Source organism: Hippocampus bargibanti, linkage group LG22 (genome assembly GCF_051943395.1).
Source record: "Hippocampus bargibanti isolate YZ-2025 linkage group LG22, ASM5194339v1, whole genome shotgun sequence".
Lineage (NCBI taxonomy): Eukaryota > Metazoa > Chordata > Actinopteri > Syngnathiformes > Syngnathidae > Hippocampus > Hippocampus bargibanti.
The window spans coordinates 5,726,921-5,744,962 of NC_142755.1; the positions used below are offsets into that span (position 1 = coordinate 5,726,921).

At 38.7% G+C, this 18,042-nt stretch overlaps 1 protein-coding gene across 2 annotated transcripts; it reads right to left on the minus strand.

Moving 5' to 3' along the window:
* Positions 1-13,068: 13,068 nt before the first annotated feature.
* Positions 13,069-16,322, minus strand: fam180a (family with sequence similarity 180 member A). Of its 2 annotated transcripts, XM_088988454.1 has the most exons (4): positions 15,931-16,322; positions 14,658-14,734; positions 14,255-14,583; positions 13,069-13,162 (listed from the first exon to the last, which is right to left on the minus strand). In XM_088988454.1, the coding sequence occupies exons 1-3, from the start codon at positions 16,001-16,003 to the stop codon at positions 14,257-14,259; spliced, it is 477 nt and encodes a 158-aa protein (XP_088844580.1). In that variant the 5' UTR covers positions 16,004-16,322; the 3' UTR covers positions 13,069-13,162; positions 14,255-14,256. The 2 variants fall into 2 exon arrangements, with proteins under 2 accessions (XP_088844580.1, XP_088844579.1); XM_088988453.1 differs by lacking the exon at positions 13,069-13,162 and having other exon boundaries at positions 14,033-14,583; positions 15,931-16,314.
* Between the last annotated feature and the right edge of the window lie 1,720 nt (positions 16,323-18,042).

Below are 18,042 nucleotides of genomic sequence, written 5' to 3' on the forward strand. Positions count from 1 at the left end.
TGGGACGAGACGGCACCGGCTGAAAGGGAGAGACGCAAGGCTAGAGTTAGAACGGCAAATGAGCTTCATACAAAAATTCATATTTTTATGATTTAAATAAAGCTTTTCGTTTGAGGCTTTCAACACTTGTTTTATCTTTGAAGGTGTCGGGCGTTTCACCTTTTATCCAAGAAGCTTCGTCAGCAAATTAAAGTCTTGCTGGTAGTTTCGGCCCTATATATATATATATATATATATATATATATATATATATATATATAGTAAAAGTCTCGTTATATCGATATCGGATATATCGATAGTCCCGGTTATATCGATATTTATATATATGAATATCGATATAACGAGACTTTACTGTATATATATATCCCTGCGTCTCCACTGATTGCTTCTACTGTCCTGATTGACGACTGGCCTGATTGCCCAATTTGCCCTGGTATCACCTCATCAGCACACTTTGTTTTAGTATTTTTTTTTTCCGACGTCATTTGTATTGGATTGGATTGGATTGACCTCAATAAGTCTCGCAATGGAGAAATTTCCATTCCACGGTAGCAAAGTTATGAAAGGAAGAGGAAAGGAATGAAAGAAGTAGAAAAAGAAAATGCACGAGTTGCTGGAAAGAATTGATGTTTTGTTTTAATATGGTTGTTTTTATTCCATTTTGATATATGTTCTGTGGTTTTGCTGATTTTAAAAAAAGAAAATATTGTTTAACAGAATTAAGACACACTATTAATTTGTTATTTAATCCATTTTTTTAAATTGTATTCTCATATTTTACATTAAATAATGAAAGGTGCAGTATTGTTGAATTTAAAAATACACAAGCCACATACTTGATTGAATGACATCTATTTGAATAAAATAACTATTTTTTCATGTATATTTCTATAACGTAATTCAGAATTTAACTCATTTACTGACATTATTTATTCGAGAATTGAAAATATGACAATATGAGCTTTAGTCCCAATTTTTTTCAGGTTTTGTTTTTTTCTTGCTGGGGGGTGGCGATAAAGCGCTGGTCAGACCTCTGGCAATGTTTTTCCTTCCAAAAGGGCGCAGAATTTGCCTTTTGTCCACGTTAGCGCTTTGTTTCTACGACAGCTGTTGTTAAAGCGCTATAAAAATCAATGTTTTGTATTGTGTTTTGTACAGCCACCCCCATTTCAAGCTTAGATAACCCCAGACGCATATAACTTAGGAAATAACTCTTTTTTTCTAATGAGAGAAGAGAGTTTAAGGTTTTTTACGTTGCATTAAATGTTCACGTCAGGTTTTGGTTTTTTTTTCCTGCGAGGGGTGCCGATAAACCGGTGGTCAGACCTCTGGCAATGTTTTTTTTCCCTTCCACAAGGGCGCAGAATTTGGCTTTTGTCCATGTTAGCGCTTTGTTACAGCTTCAGCTGTGGTTAAATTGCTATATAAATCAATATGTATGTATTGTATTGCATTTTGGACAGCCGCCCCCATTTCAAGCTCAGATAACTGCAGACCCATATAACTTAGGAATTAACTTTTTTTTTTTTTTTAACCTGAATTAACTTGTTTTTTTTCTGATGAAAGAAAATAGTCTAAGGTTTCTAACGCTGTATTGAATGTTTATGTAGTCCTAAAACTCAATATTCTGTGGGTCCTGGAATTTGAGTGACAATGACAAAAACCCTGGCACTGGAGTAGACACATTTTTTTTGCGCATTGTCTGGCAGTGAATGAGTTTAAAAAAATGTAACTCCGCTTCAAAAGTTAAATTTGCTGGTTTGTTGGTACACAAATCAAGTGCTCCCCCTAAAAACGACAACAGCAGAAACAATGACATTTTCAACACAAAATTACATGAGTCTACCATCCCATATCTTTACTTTCTGAAAAATGGATAAAGTCAATCCTCCTTCTTCGCCTCAGACGTTAATTATTGATAAGCGGCAGGTAGCCGACTGCTGCGACGATGCGGCTGCCGCAAACTCAAAGCCTCTTATGGCTATAGAAAAAAAAAATGTTCTTACAAGCAGGTGGATCTTTACTCTCATGGCTTATGCATGTACGCTGAAACATTGATGATCGCCATGCTGCAACAAGGCAATGAAACTTTTAGTGCACTTTATGCACCGCCCCCCGCCCCCCCAAAAAAAAAATATTCAAAACGACACGCCCTTCATCAATAAAAATCTTCAATTCAAGTGTATGGGGGAAAGAAACACTTTGGGGAATTTGAATTGATACGGGAGGACTTCTTTAATCGATTGCAAACATTTACGCTTTCCTCTTCAGAAGTATTTGAATCATATTCATAACTGGATGAGTAACAAGAAAGCATCTTCTCCGAATCTGAAGCCATTGTTTTGATTCTAGAGCAAGGCAAAGACGTCCTGACGTGATGTCACGAACAAGGGGGCGGGACCTTCTGAAAGTCGCCATTTTGAAGTAGTTTTGGGACACTTTAACTGATTTTTTTTTTTATTGGTGTTTTGCATTTGACTAAAAATATCAGCCTGTGTGTTTTGGGTATTTTACATAAAATATAATACAGGAAAGTCTCGTTATATCGATATTCAAGGGAGTCCGCAAAAATATCGATATAACCGGGACTATCGATATATCCGATATCGATATAACGAGACTTTACTGCATATAATATAATATAAAACGTTTTTCTGATGTCAGTTAGGAAACAAAAAAAATGGTGTCGGTTGCTATCTACTATTAGCTAAATAGCTATCTAGCTAATTTGTAACAGATAATAAGGAGACAGAATGAACTTAACACAACGAGCTATTTAGGTAGCTATCTATTAGCGAGCTAGCTTTCTATCTATTTGAGTGACTTCCGGGTTGAGTGGCGCATGTGGCTGCTGCTGCTCACCCACAGAGTAATGCAAAAACAAACAAAAAAATGTTGAAGTGAGGTCTTGCAGAAAAAAAAAAGAAAAAAAAGAGTTCAGGATGATAGTACAGCGTGTAGCGTGTACTCAGTTTGGTGAGTGTGGCAGTGGGAAGGGGCAGGGGAGGCAGGGCTGGGAGGGAGTTGAGTCTCCTGGTGGCAGAAACTGTCACTCACGATAGCAGCTTCTTCACGATAGAAGAAACATTGTGAGGAGCGATTTTTCCAGACAATTTCACATCCACTGGCAAACTAAATAAACAAATCCGATCAAATATGCTTTCCACAAAATCTCATCGTCGCACCCCTGACCTCTAAAGGTCGCCGCCAGTTGTCCAAACTCAATCACGAGCCTCCCCCTCCACAACATCTGCTCAACAACCCCGCACTGAGAATCGCTGGCCGGCGAAATTCCCGCAGCTGCTCGACTCATCTCCCTGACATCCCGTCACGCGTGAACCTTCCCGCCTATCCACACCTCGGGACATCCAAAGCGTTCAGATCCAAGAATTCCAAAAATGCCGCAGTTAGCGATCTATGCGGTAGCCGGAAAAAAAAAAAAAAAAACTAGCGAACAAGATGTCACACATCGCTGTCATAAAAAAATAGTGTGGACGACAGTGTCGCAACGGGTTGTCTAAACCACACCCCAACAACTCTTGACAGCATATTCGGGGGGTTATTCGGAACATTCCGGCTGGCGATAAGCTCCCCCCCCCTGGTAACTTGAAGCAAAGTTGCGAAAATGCAGTGGAGACGCTTCACCTGATGATGCCTTCCAGCTGATCCCGAATCGAGAAGGTTAGCGGTGTGACACTCACCTTTCACAAGCGGGCCACTCCCCTTCCTAATCCAGGTGTAGACAAAGGGAACCCGAATGGTGAACGGGTAACTGTCAAAAAAAAAAAAAAAAAAAAAAAAAAAAGCACATTAGCATTTCCCGGGACTGGGAGGAGGAAGTCGTTCCGTTTAGCGAGTGGAGGCGACTGAACGGCGAGGAGAGGGAGGAAAGCGGGGAAGAGGAAGTGAAGGGGCGGGTGTCCTGTTACACCCCTCCCCCCCCTCACCCCTCTTGCTCGTCTCCCTCGCCCCCTGTCATTAATAAGACCGCAAACGCGTGTGCCTAAACGGGCTGCGGTGCAAATGATTCGGGTTGGAATCGCACTGGAATTGGATTGGCCTTTATTATACCAAACATGTCCTCTACTAATGTGACACAACACAAAAAAAATACTGTATAGCTTTTCTAGCTATCTATCTATTAGCTAAATAGCTATCTAGCTAATTTGTAAGAGATAATAAGGAGACAGAATGAACTTAACACAACTAGCTATTTAGGTAGCTATCTATTAGCGAGATAGCTTTCTATCTATTTGAGTGACTTCCGGGTAGAGTGGCGCGTGTGTCTGCCGCTGCTCACCCACAGAGAAACTTAACCTGTGACTGTAAAGTGACCTTGAAAGTTTTGAAAGACGCTTAGAAATGAAATGTATTATTACTATTATTATTATTATTATTATTATTATTATTATTATTATTATATTATTTTATTTACTATTATTATTATTATTACTACTATTACCATTATTACTACTATTACCATTACTACCAACATTATTACTGCTATTACCACCACCACTACTGCTACTATTACTATTATTACTATTATTACTTCTACTATTACCATTATTACCACTACTACCACCTTTATTACTACTATTACCACCACCACTACGACTATTATTATTATTATTACTATTACTATTATTATTATTATTTATTAGTCTCGCAGTGGAGAGATGTATATTTCACAACAGCAAAAGTGATGAAAGGAAAAGAAGAAGTAGAAAAACAAAATGCATGGGCAAGGAACTATTTTGATATGAATTCTAGAGTTTCACGTAAATGGAAACAGTTTTTTTCCCCCCTCCCACACTGGTGTCGAGGAACTACATTGAAGTGAGATAGAGAGTTTCATTTTGAGGAATATGGTACTTTGCCGCCACCAGATGGCTGTTCGGAGTTCAGGAACTATGTTGATGTAAATTGGAGAGTCTCATTGTGGGTTGAGTAATTTCAATTGGGACAAAGATGTTGGATTGGATTAGCCATTCATGGTTAGGAAAGGAAGAAGTAGAAAACCAAAATACAGGAGATGCTGTAAAGGCAGCCACTCTCGCGACGCCATCTTGAAGTCAAAACAACAACAACAAAACTAATCATGTGACACAGTCTTCAATCTGAAGCACTTTCTGTACCCTCTTTGTTGCATGATGCAATTTTAGATGAAACTGGATAGGATCATAACGTCATTTTCACCAGTGGATCAGGTGGATTGCGCACATCTGGCTACAAGCTAAATGTCGAAAGCAAACACGAAGGTGGAAGCATCCATTGACCAAAAGCTATCTCTTGAAAATGACTGTCAAAGTGTCAACTATGCTGGCGAGCCTCAACTATTGGCTGCCTAGACGGGCTGCAGTCGAATTTTTTTTTTTTTTTACGCTGATTATCGCGAATCACACTACATTCCTGGAAAATGGCCGCTAAAATCGCGCCGAATGCGCAATGAATGACAAGGTTCACACCCCCGCGCCCAGTTGGTGGCAGGATGCCTTTGATACTGCGTTGGAATTCTTGGCTGCCTCGACGGGCCGTGGCAAATACATTTTGTTGCTTATGATTATTCGCTGGGAACCACATTCGGGTTGTGGGAGAGTCCAGATACAAATATGGATGTTTTTGAGCTTCTATTCTCAGATTTAGGATACTACATGCGGGTAAGAATGCTAGAGGTGCTGATAAGGCGTCGGACCACTCATTTTGGAACCCTCAAACAGTCTTTATAAGACTTTTGGGAACTAAAGGGGTTGCAATGAGATTTTGTTTTTTTGGGACACAGGTGGGGTTTTCATGATGTCAATGAGATCATCTGGTTTTATCTTCAACTGTACTGATTGGGTGTGAATTTTATGATGGCTTTGGATTTTTAGAGCGTACGCACTGTTTGGGTTTCAGCGGCTGAAATTCCTCATTGGTGTGGAATGTTCATATCGAGCCTCTTTGCAGCTGTTTTTTCGAGGGGAAAACAAAAAAAAAACAAGATGACCGCAGAGAGACCTGAGCGGTTTTGTTTTGAACAAAAAGACGGACTTGCGGATCGAGGAAAGCAAAACGTGGCGACAGAAGCGATTTTTTTGACGCACGAGTCAGATTTTAAGTCTAAAATGTTCACATACACAATATTTTTTTTTTTTAAACAACTATTATTCAAAATAATATAGTCAGCCAACTATTAACTCATTCACTACCATTCGGGAATTGAAAAGCATGACGTGGAGCGTCATTCCCAAATTTGTTCGGGGGGGTGCCGATAAAGCACTGGTCAGACCTCTGGCAGTGTTTTTTTTTGCCTTCCACAAGGGGGCACCATTTGCCTTTTTATCCATGTTAGCGCTTTGTTATAGCTTCAGCTGTGGTTAAAGCGCAAAATATATCAATATGTATATATATTTTGTACAGACGCCCCCATTTCAAGCTCAGAAAACTCCAGACCCATATAAGTTAGGAATTAACCCTTTTTTCAGATGAAAGAGCGTCTAAGATTTCTTATGCTGAATTGAATGTTTATGTAGTCCGATGAAAAGGTTTCTTCAGCCGTCATTTGTACTTCTTTGAAGGTGTCGGACGTTTCGCTCCTCATCCGAGAAGCTTCATCAGCGAACTAAAATTTTGCTGGTAGCTCTAGCCCTCTATATATATATATATATATATATATATATATATATATATATATATATATATATATATATATATATATATATATGTTCAACAGTAGCCAAAATGGAACTGTATAGTGCCACTTAGCATTTTTTTTACGACGATACTAGTGCAGCGTGTTCTACCGGAAACAAATTCCTTGTGTGTTCTACATACTTGGCAATAAAGATGATTCTGATTCTGATATATATCCCTAAATTACAGAGGTGGCAATGCCAGACCTCTGCTTTGATAAGTACCTGCTCTAAGGTTGAGGGGAGCAGAGGATTATTTCCTGAAGCTAAATTGATTACTTCTTTCGTCGTGACTAATTATGGTGTATGACTGGCCCTGATTGCCCCATTCACCCTGGTATCACTTCATCAGCATGACATTTTTTTTCGGATGAAAGAAGAGTGTCTAAGGTAACAAAATAATAATATAATAATGCATTTCAATTATAAGCTTCTTTCAAAACTCTCAAGGTCACTTTATAGTCAAAAGATCAGTTTTTCTGTGGGTGAGCAGTGGCAGCCACACGCGCGACCGTTCACGCAATCCACTCATAGAAAGCTAAGTAGCCAGCTGATAGCTAATAGCTATCTTTCTATCCAGCCAGATATCTAATAGATAGCTCGCTAGATAGCTAGCGAGCCAGCTACATAGCTAATAGATAGCAACATGAGAAAGCGTTCACTCAACCCGGACGTAACTCAAATACACAGAAAGCTGGCTCACTAACTAACCGGTAGCTTATAGCTAGATAGATAGCTAGCCAGCTAGAGAGCAAATAGAGAGCTAGGTAGCTAAATGGGACCCTTATCTCTGTTCGAACAGCGCCAAACGTTTTAGCGCGAGCGCAACAGAAGCCTGCGAACGTCTTTTGGTCAACGTAAGTCATACCTGGACTGCTATTCCGGCGGCAGGTTTTCATAAACTGCACTTCACTCACTTAAGACATCGCTTTGATGCATCCGACCAGAGGTTGGATAATGAAAAACAGACGATATTATCAGTGGCTTTTCTCTCTGTTTTTAACGACCTCGCAGATGTAGGTGTAGTCAGCCCAGAGTGTCTTGACAGATGCACAAGATTGATGCTTCAATCCCCAAACCGGAGCTAAATAAAACCCCCAGTTTGACTGTCATGTTAAGCTCGCAGGTGGGATCGTCCCGCAACGCAATTTATGGGTTTTTTTTCGTTGCCGTTCGGGCACTCCTGGGGTCCCGCGTTCTGCCTGAAACCTCCCCCCCCCCCGTGGAGTAAATCCTGTGCCAGACCGCAAACGGCATCTGGCTTTCATTTTGCATTATCATCAAACGCAAACCACTGATTTATGTTTGCGGAATAATTTTCACTGTTTTGAGCGTGCGCCATATTTAGATTAGACGTCTATATCCTTTCAGGAAGAAGGAGAACAACAAAATACAGGAGCAACTGTAAAGGCAGCCACTCACGCGGCGACATCTTGAAGTCCACAGTATCAAATAGGTTCAAATGGAGTACATAAATAATAATAATAATATAATTATATAAACATAAGCTCTCTATTTGCTATCTAGCTGGCTAGCTATCTAGCTACTGCGATTCGCTATTCATTTGCTATCCATTAGCTAGCTGGCTAGCTATTAGCTGTCTAGGAGACTGGCTGTTAGCTGTTGGCTATCTATTAGCCATTTATTAGCTATCCAGTAGCTAGCTAGCTATTGGCTGGCTGTAAGCTGTCTAGCTGTTGGCTATGTGGCTATTTATTAGCTATCCATTAGCTAGCTGGCTAGCTATTAGCTGTCTAGCTGGCTGGCTATAAGCTGGCTAGCTGTTGGCTATATGGCTATTAGCTATTTATTAGTTATCCATTAGCTAGTTTGCTAGCTATTAGCTGTCTAGCTGGCTATCTATTCGCTATTCATTAGCTAGCTAGCTGGCTTTCTATCTATTTGAGTTACTTCCGGGTTGAGTGAAGGCTGGCACATATGGCTACCGCTGCTCACCCACAGCAAAACTAAGCCTGTGACTTTGAAGTGACCTTGAGAGTTTTGAAAGGTGCCTATAAATCAAATGTATTATTTTTGTTTTATTTTCAGAGTAGCCACGCTGAGTCGTCATGAATTCAAATTAGCGGCAGATAGCAATTATGAATTAACCTGAACTTTTATGCTCATAATTATCAGATTTTCTTTTTTAACTCTTTTTTTTTTTTACTCTTAATTCTGGGATGACGAGAGCATTCGATGGAGACTCCGACGGGAATACTTGAGCATATTGCACAACGGCCCTCATCTAATTAGCTCCATTCATTCCTAAGGGGGAGTCAATTAAACATGCTAGCTTTTATATACCCCCCATTCATTTTACTTAACGTGATTATTCATGATTGATGGGAACTCCACGGAATTCAGATTTAATGGTTTAGAGTTCTGAAGGGCGGGTCAAGTCATCGAGTTAATTGAGAGACGGGGGAAAAATGGAGGAGATCCACGAAAAAAAATCGTATTGATTCCGAAATTAAAGGCAGTCCAAGATGGCGCCTGAGTAGTTAGCCGTTAGCAAGTGCTCTCACGAGCTTTGCTTTTTTGGTTGTTTTTGTGTTTTCTTTTGTGCAGAACTGGTACAGATTGTTTTTTTAGCATTTTTGACCATGACCTTCGCCCTGCTGAGCGGTTGCGCCTTTTCGCCAGCACAGTTTTTGATTCGGGAGGAATAATCAGTGCCATTTGAGTGTCATCGCTGGACAGCTCTGGGGCCATTGTGCTTTTTTTTGTGTCTGTCATGGGCAGCATTTTCACAGCCCCGCTTTGTTCAGCAAAAAGGCCATATGCATATGTGGAATTGTCGCGGCTTGGAATTGAAGCGGATTTACGTGGGACGGGCGATGTGAAACAATTTGTTTTTCGTACATTGATGCCACAGCTTCTTGTTTGCTTTCGACATTTAGCTTGTAGCAGACGTGCACATTGATCCACTGGTGAAAAGGATGCTTTGATCCTCTCCTTTTTCATCTAGAACTGCTTCATGTAAAAAAGGGTGCAGAAAGTCCTTAAGATTGAATGACTGTGTCTTTGTGTTGTCATATTATTTGTTATTTAGTTTTTGTTTTTTTTAGTTATTTTGACTTTAAGATGGCGCCGCGAGAGTGGCTGCATCTACAGCAGCTCCTGTATTTTGTTTTTCTACGTCTTCCTTTCCTTTTCTTTTACTTTCATCACTTTGATGCTGTGAAATGTCAATTTCTCCACTGCCAGACTAATAAAGGCTAACCCAATCCGTATTGTGGTATTTCACACAACAGTCAAGCAGGTGGACGAACCTTATAATCATAATACATTTCATTTCTAAGCGCCTTTCAAAACTCTCAAGGTCACTTTACAGTCACAGGATCAGTTTTGGTGGACGGACAAATTGGAAGAGGACCTTGGGGTCTCCGTTATTGACGAAGGGGAAGCATTTGGCATCGATTAAGGGTTTTTGTAAGTCACCGTCTGGTCTGGATTTGAGATTGAGCGGATGTCATTTGGAGTTTGGATATGGAGGACGCTTCCCAGACGGCAACCTGGCAGATGAACCTCGGGGGAGAGAGACTCATTTGTGTCTTGTAGAAGGAAAGCAGGCGAAGGGAACTAGGGGTTTCATATCGGGTCAGGGGTAAGTTCCATCAAAAGCAGCCCATGGGTGGACTAATTTGTGGCGGGTTCCACAGATGGCGACGAGAGAATCTCAGGAATGTATGAATGTACGGAGGGCGTTTGACAGAAATTAGCCTGCGCCGGACGAACTTGAGGAAGGGACCAATTTGTGGACTGTATCTGGGACATGTTTCATAGAAAGCTATCAAGGTGAGGGAATCTCTGGGGTGGACCCGAGGTTGACGGGTTCCCACTCGGAGGGTTCACAAAGGGGATCCGGGGGACGTTTCACAGAAAGAAACCTGTCAAGTGAACCCCAGGGACAGTCGGACTCATTCGGCAATTGAGCGGTTCAGATACGTGATAGTCTTTGACCTGTCACAGGGTCTTTTCTCGTCACCATGCAGCAGTGGGGGGCACGTGGGAACCCCACTTCACGCATCTGTATCGAATGCCAAGGTCGGGTAAGGGATGCGATTTGACTCTGGAGCCCCCCCCGCCCGGGTCAAAGTTAAGTCATTCGTCATGCTTCAGTGGATCACAAGAACCATCTGGTATCAACTGCTTCTGCTTTGACGTGTTTAAACAGGGTAGCAAGTGGTAAGAATCCTTCCCAGTCCATAATCTGGAGGACCGTAGCCCACTTTTAGTGCAGACAGTCCTCCTTTTGAGGTTTATTTTGGCGTGGACCACCCGTTTGTCCACCGGCTCATGTTTAAAGGACTATTTGGCAACCGCCGGACGTTTACATTACCAGGATGGATCCTTCACCGTGTGTACATTACGTCTTTTTTAGTCTCTGACTAACTCTTTAGTTCTCACGTTTGTATTGGGTAAAAGCGATTCTGTCGTAAAAGCACAGACATGGTTCGGGGACCGGTGTGTATACAAAATATTAAAAAAAAAATGTTACATTGGACGCAAGTAAACAACTTCTGTTATTTTGAATGAGTGTTTTTTTTTAATATAATGTAATACTTTGGGTATTGTGATTGTTGCTGGTACTTCATATGTACCAGCAGCAGCATATGTATGCTGGTACTTACCATTTTGTCGCATTTGGAAACCCTTGACATATTTTGTAATCACACCGACAACCATCAACATTGTTTTTTTTTGCTCGAATCATGCTAACATGATACAATGTTATTTACCTAGCTAGCTATATATTTACTCTCTATTAGCTATCTATCTATTAGCTGTGTAGTTGGATGGTTACCTAGCTAGCTAGCTATTTTCTGTCTATTAGCTATGTATCTAGCTGGCTGGCTATCTAGCTAGCTATATATTTGCTGTCTATTAGCTATCTATCTATTAGCTGTGTAGCTGGATGGTTACCTCGCTAGCTAGCTATTTTCTGTCTATTAGCTATGTATCTAGCTGGCTGGCTATCTATCTAGCTATCTATTAGCTAGGTAGATAGATAGCTTTCTATCCATTACCTATCTATATAGCTGGCTATCTATCTATCTCGCTAGCTATCGATTAGCTATCGAGATAGCTAGCTTTCTATCTATTTGAATTCTTGGTTGAGTGAATGCTGGCGCGTGTGACTGCCGCTGCTCACCCACAAAAAAACTTATCCTGTGACTGTAAAGTGATCTTGAGAGTATTATTATCATAAACATACAACATAGCCAATGTTGTCGTGTTTAATGTTGCCCTAAAGTCTTTGTAAAAATCTGTTTTCAAGTTTGGTCATGGAAACAAAAAAAAAGCTGGGAAAGAACTCACCGGCCACTTGATCAGGGCTGCAGACCAGCTTGTGAGAAACACTAATATGTTCCTGTAAAGAAGAAAAACAAGCATTGAATGCAAAATAAGATTTCAAAACGGCAAACCGTCGACATTTTGAGTGGATTGGAAGTTTAAATTTGATTGGCAGTCAACATACTACAGTACATACAAGTTACGTCTAACTATTTGGTCGGGAGACTCCCGATTTTGACCACAGTACAGGTAACATCCGACTTACGACCACCCATACTTACGACCACCACACCCTATTTTTTTTATTTTAATTCTACGCCTGGCACCGCAACGTGCTGCAATTCAACTTACGACCATTTTGACAACCGGTCCTAAGTCAAAACGGTCGTAAGTCGAAATAGAGCGTGTTGCGGTGCAAGGCGTAGAATTAAAAAAATACTGTCTGGCGGTCATGGTCGTAAGTACGGCTAGTCGTAAGTCGGATGTTACTGATACTCACTCGCGCCTCATGATTAGAGAGCCAAATCTCCCAGTTTAAAAAAAAAAATATATATATATTATTATTATTTTTGCTGCTCTCATTTTGTAAACAATACCAATCGCTCCTATTTGGAAAGTGATGGAACTACGAATAGCCCCAATCACCGTCATTTTTCTGCCGGCGCTCGAAAAATGAGAATCGAGAATACGTAGTAAGTAATTTTATAAGGCAACTATTGACACAATACTGTCAGTTCATTTGTAAGGTGAAACAATAGAAAATGTAAAAAAAAAACAAAATACATTTTTATACTAATTGAATGTATAAACAACGTAAGCACTTTTGTTTGCCCTCTAATTCATACTTTTGTAAATGTTATAATAGTAATGATACATTTAATTTAAAAGCACCTTTCAGAACAATTCCAATTAAAATAACAATACACATAACAATAAAACAATACATGATAAATAATAAAATAGCTGATTAAACTAAATGAATGTAATTGTAAACAGATGAGTTTTGAGGTAGAATAATTTTAACAAGCACAGCGTCTCAAGTACGAAAATCTCCCTATTTATGATTTCCAAAAATGGAACATGTATGCATACCTGTAGTTTTCGTGCAAGAAACGACCGCTTCCTGATTGAGTCACGTGATTCTTCAACAGCGGTTGGGATATGCCGCCGCCCAGTGGACGAACGTCGTACTGCAAGTCAAACGTCACACACAAGGAAGTTTTATACCTTTTGACAATACGTTTGATTTATGGATATATTTCAGTTCTATACAGTAGCGTGACCGCGTAGCATAAACTACAGTTTCATTCGATTGTATTCATTAACGTACACTCAAGAATTGAACAAAACAAAACTAATTTTGAATTTTAGTTCAGGAATTTAAAAAATGTCAAATCATAGATTGAAAGAAAAACTATTTTGACCACATGGGTGTGCTGTCTCCACATTATAAGGATGGAAAATATCAACGTACAGCACGAGGCAGGCAGAAACAGGCATTCATAGATTTTGCAGTGAAGAGTGTGATTGTTGACTTTAATATTTGATCAAACATCCCACACAGGCATCACGCCGCACTGTCAAAATATGTATAAAGATAAATCATAATAATCATAATACATTTCATTTCTAAGCGCCTTTCAAAACTCTCAAGGTCACTTTACAGTCACAGGATCAGTTTTTCTGCAGGTGAGCAGCGGCAGCCACATGCGCCAGCGTTCACTCAACCCGGAATAACTCAAATAGATAGAAAGTTAGCTAGCTAGCTAATAGATAACTAATAGTTGGCTAGATAGAAAGTTAGCTAGCTAGCTAATAGATAACTAATAGTTGGCTAGCTAGTTAGATAGCGAATAGATAGCAAATAGACAGATAGCTAGGTAGCCAGCAAGCTAGTAAGATAGCAAATAGATAGCCAGCTAGCCAGTTATATAGCAAATAGATAGCTGGCTAGATAGGCAGCTAGCTAGTTAGATAGCAAACAGATAGCCAGCTAGGTAGCGAGATAGTAAATAGAGGGCTAGCTAGGTAGCCAGCTAGCTAGTTAGATAGTGAATAGATGATTACCTGTATTAACTCACGCTCTATGAATATTCCTCAAATATTCAGAATAATCCTTGTCAAAGAAAGGGCAGGAAATTCCCGTGTTATCTTTTCATTTCCGCCCTAATCACTCTTTGCCGAGTTGGCGCGCTGCGTGGAAAGACTTGAAAGATCAGACATTTTGTTTTATAATATCACATGACTGTTAGGGGAAAAAAAAAAGTCAATGAAAAGCACACCCTCAGAATTCCAGGTCCTTCCGGATGGCCTCGAAAAGACGGACGATGGACGGCGACCAGGCGGTTCGCCTTTCGGCGCCATCCGCCGCCGCCGCGGTCTGGGTGGCGTACACTAACGTCAGCACGGTTTTCTCAAAGTCGGGCGGGCTAAGAGGGCGGCGGATTCGGCCGTCCAGCCGGGCGGACAGACGCAGGACGTCAGGACGGCTTTTAGGGAGGACGTCGTCGCAGATGAGCTCCAGCGGGCGGACCACGCGGAGGGACGCCAGCTCCGGGTCGGGGATGACGAGCGGCTCTCGGGTTCGGATTTCCGTCCCGGAGAGCAAAATCTAAATGGGAGACAAGGAAGTGGATTTAGTGGGATGTGAATACGTGATGATTAGGAAGGAGGATGCGTGCTCACCTCAAAGAGGAGGTTAACGTCTTCTACGGATTGTTGGAAGGAAGGATTGAGAAGCTGCATGGCCGCCGGGTACAAAACTGGACAATCATCATCGATATGACCATTTCGGTTATTTTTTTAGGCATACAGTGATACCTTGGTTTACGAACTTAATTGGTTCCCAGACAGAGTGTGTAAGGCGAAAAGTGTGTATCCCAAAAAAATAATTTCCCATAGGAAACCATTAAAATGTGAATAATCCGTTCCCTGGTCCCCATAAAACATAATTTCTTACTTTCTAAGCCTTAAAACTACAAAAAAAATATACATTATTTTATGGACAATAAATGTGATATGCTATTATAACTAAGGAAATAAACTGTACTGTGTAATAAAGTTGTTTTATTTACTTTTGTGATGGTCGTTGATGACTTGATGGAATGGAGTGGCCGGTTTCATCAGCGTTAAACATTTGATGAGGAACATAACCTTCTTTCACCATCTTGAGGAATGATTCCTTGGAAGCTTTGGCAATTTTATCGTCATTACTGCCTGCCTCACCATGACGAAAGACACTATGAATCCCTGTACGACGCTTAAAGTCGGTGTCTAGCCTTGAAGTCATCAATGGATGATGAACTTACAGGTGTCCTCTTGACGACATCCGAGTGAAGTTGCCGTGCTTTCTCTGCGATAATTTTACCTAGTTCCTCATCAATTGTGTTCTATTTGATAGCTTTTTGCATCAAGTGTCCGGATGGCTTGTGTGGGTGATTTGTAGAGCCTGATTAATGGGAATTTTAACCTTGCAGTCTACACTCTGCCTTTGAACTATTAAAGTTTAAACCAGTCCAAATTGCACTGTTTTCTATCCATTGTGTCACTCTCTCTGCTGTCTGCCTGTCTCTTTAATGTTTAAACTACCTCCCTCACTGCTGCGTTCTTGACCAATCACGTGGCTTTAACCGAAGACTGGGGGCGGGGAATAGAGGACCAAAACAAGCCGGCTGCCATTTTCTTGTTAGAACGGGCTCGTTCGCGAACGACACATCACTCATTGTGGCAGCGCCGTGTGTATCCCGAAAAATAGTCTGTGTGCCAAGGTAAAATTTTCATAAATTTAACGTACGTAAACCGAAAAGTTCGTAAGCCAAGGGGTTCGCAAACCGAGGTATCACTGTATTGCGTATGACATATTGGGTCATATGACGGGATATGCAAGAAATTCAGTCATCACTGCCATCATCAACAAAGACTGCCACTTTTTAGAAGCCGATCAACGAGACGGACTCACCTGAACGAGAGCCTTGAGCGGACGCCAAGGTGGCGAAGAGTAAAAGCGCCACGAGCACATCAGCGGAGGCCATCGGGAAGCATCTGCTCACGCTTCCTTCGACGTCTCGCACCGACTGCGATTGTCATCTGGAAGCAATCAGACGTCTGGACCGAACTGGACCAGACGTCCCTCTTTGGCAGCTCACGTATTGCGCTTGACTGACTTGGGAGCCTCAAGCGTTTGCTTGGCGTGGTGACAAAACATGGCAAGAAGCCGACTGCTTTTGAATTGAGGTGATACCACACACCACCAACCCCAAAAAGTTATACAGTTAGCCAAAGAAAAACAAATATATGACTCAAAAATTACAGCATTAGAAAACAAAATAAATTCATACATTTTACTCAACAATTGCTAAATAAAATATTTGTTAAAAATGTTTACCAAATTTGATTTTACTTGAAACAAATTAAATTATGATTTAATAAATCCAAAATATAAAAATGTATGCGTAAAACGGTTGTAAAAAATAAAAAAATAAATGTATCAAATATTTTAGGATATTAGAAAGTAAGTTTAACATGTATTTATCTTTTTTTCATAAATTAAATGCACTTAAAAAATGAAAATATCAAATTATTTGACAGATATTGATCATATTTAATACTGGTTCTTAAAAAAATATTTTTAAAATGTAAAATAAATTCATACATTTTACTCAACAATTGCTAAATAAAATATTTGTTAAAATATTTACCGAATTTGATTTTACTTGAAAAAAATTAAATTATGATTTAATAAATCCAAAATATAAAAATGTATGCGTAAAACGGTTGTAAAAAATAAAAAATAAATGTATCAAATATTTTAGGATATTAGAAAGTAAGTTTAACATGTATTTATCTTTTTTTCATAAATTAAATGCACTTAAAAAATGAAAATATCAAATTATTTGACAGATATTGATCATATTTAATACTGGTTCTTAAAAAAATATTTTTAAAATGTAAAATAAATTCATACATTTTACTCAACAATTGCTGAATAAAATATTTGTTAAAAATGTTTACCGAATTTGATTTTACTTGAAACAAATTAAATTATGATTTAATAAATCCAAAATATAAAAATGTATGCGTAAAACGGTTGTAAAAAATAAAAAAATAAATGTATCAAATATTTTAGGATATTAGAAAGTAAGTTTAACATGTATTTATCTTTTTCTTCATAAATTAAATGCACTTAAAAAATGAAAATATCAAATTATTTGACAGATATTGATCATATTTAATACTGGTTCTTAAAAAAATATTTTTAAAATGTAAAATAAATTCATACATTTTACTCAACAATTGCTAAATAAAATATTTGTTAAAAATATTTACAGAATTTTAGTTTACTTGAAACAAATTAAACTATGATTTAATAAATCCAAAATATAAAAATGTATGCATAAAACGATTGTAAAATCTACAATAAATGTATCAAATATTTTAGGATATTAGAAAGTAAATTTAACATGTATTTATCTTTTTTTTCATAAATTAAATGCACTTAAAAAATGAAAATATCAAATTATTTGACAGATATTGATCATATTTAATACTGGTTCTTAAAAAAAGATTTTTAAAATGTTTATCACATTTTATTTTACTTGAAACATATGATTTAATAAATCAAAGATTTTAAAATGTATGCGTAAAAGTGACTACTGTTGAAAAATATGCAATACATCTATCAAATATTTTATTATATCATTAGGTAAGTTTAACATTTATTTATAATTTAATAAATCAAAGATTTTAATATGTACCCATAAAACTGACCATTGCAGAAAAATATGCAATAAATCTATCAAATATTTTCTTATATTATAAAGTTAGTTTAACATTTATTTATAATTTAATAAATCCAAGATTTAAAAATCTACCTGTATGCATAAAACTTACCACTGTAGAAAAACATGCAATAAATCTATCAAATATGTTATTATATTTTAAACTAAGTTTAACCTTTATTTATAATTTAATAAATCAAAAAAAAAATAAATAAAATGTACCTGTAAAAGTGACCACTGTAGAAAAATATGCAATAAAACTATCAAATATGTTATTATATTTTAAACTAAGT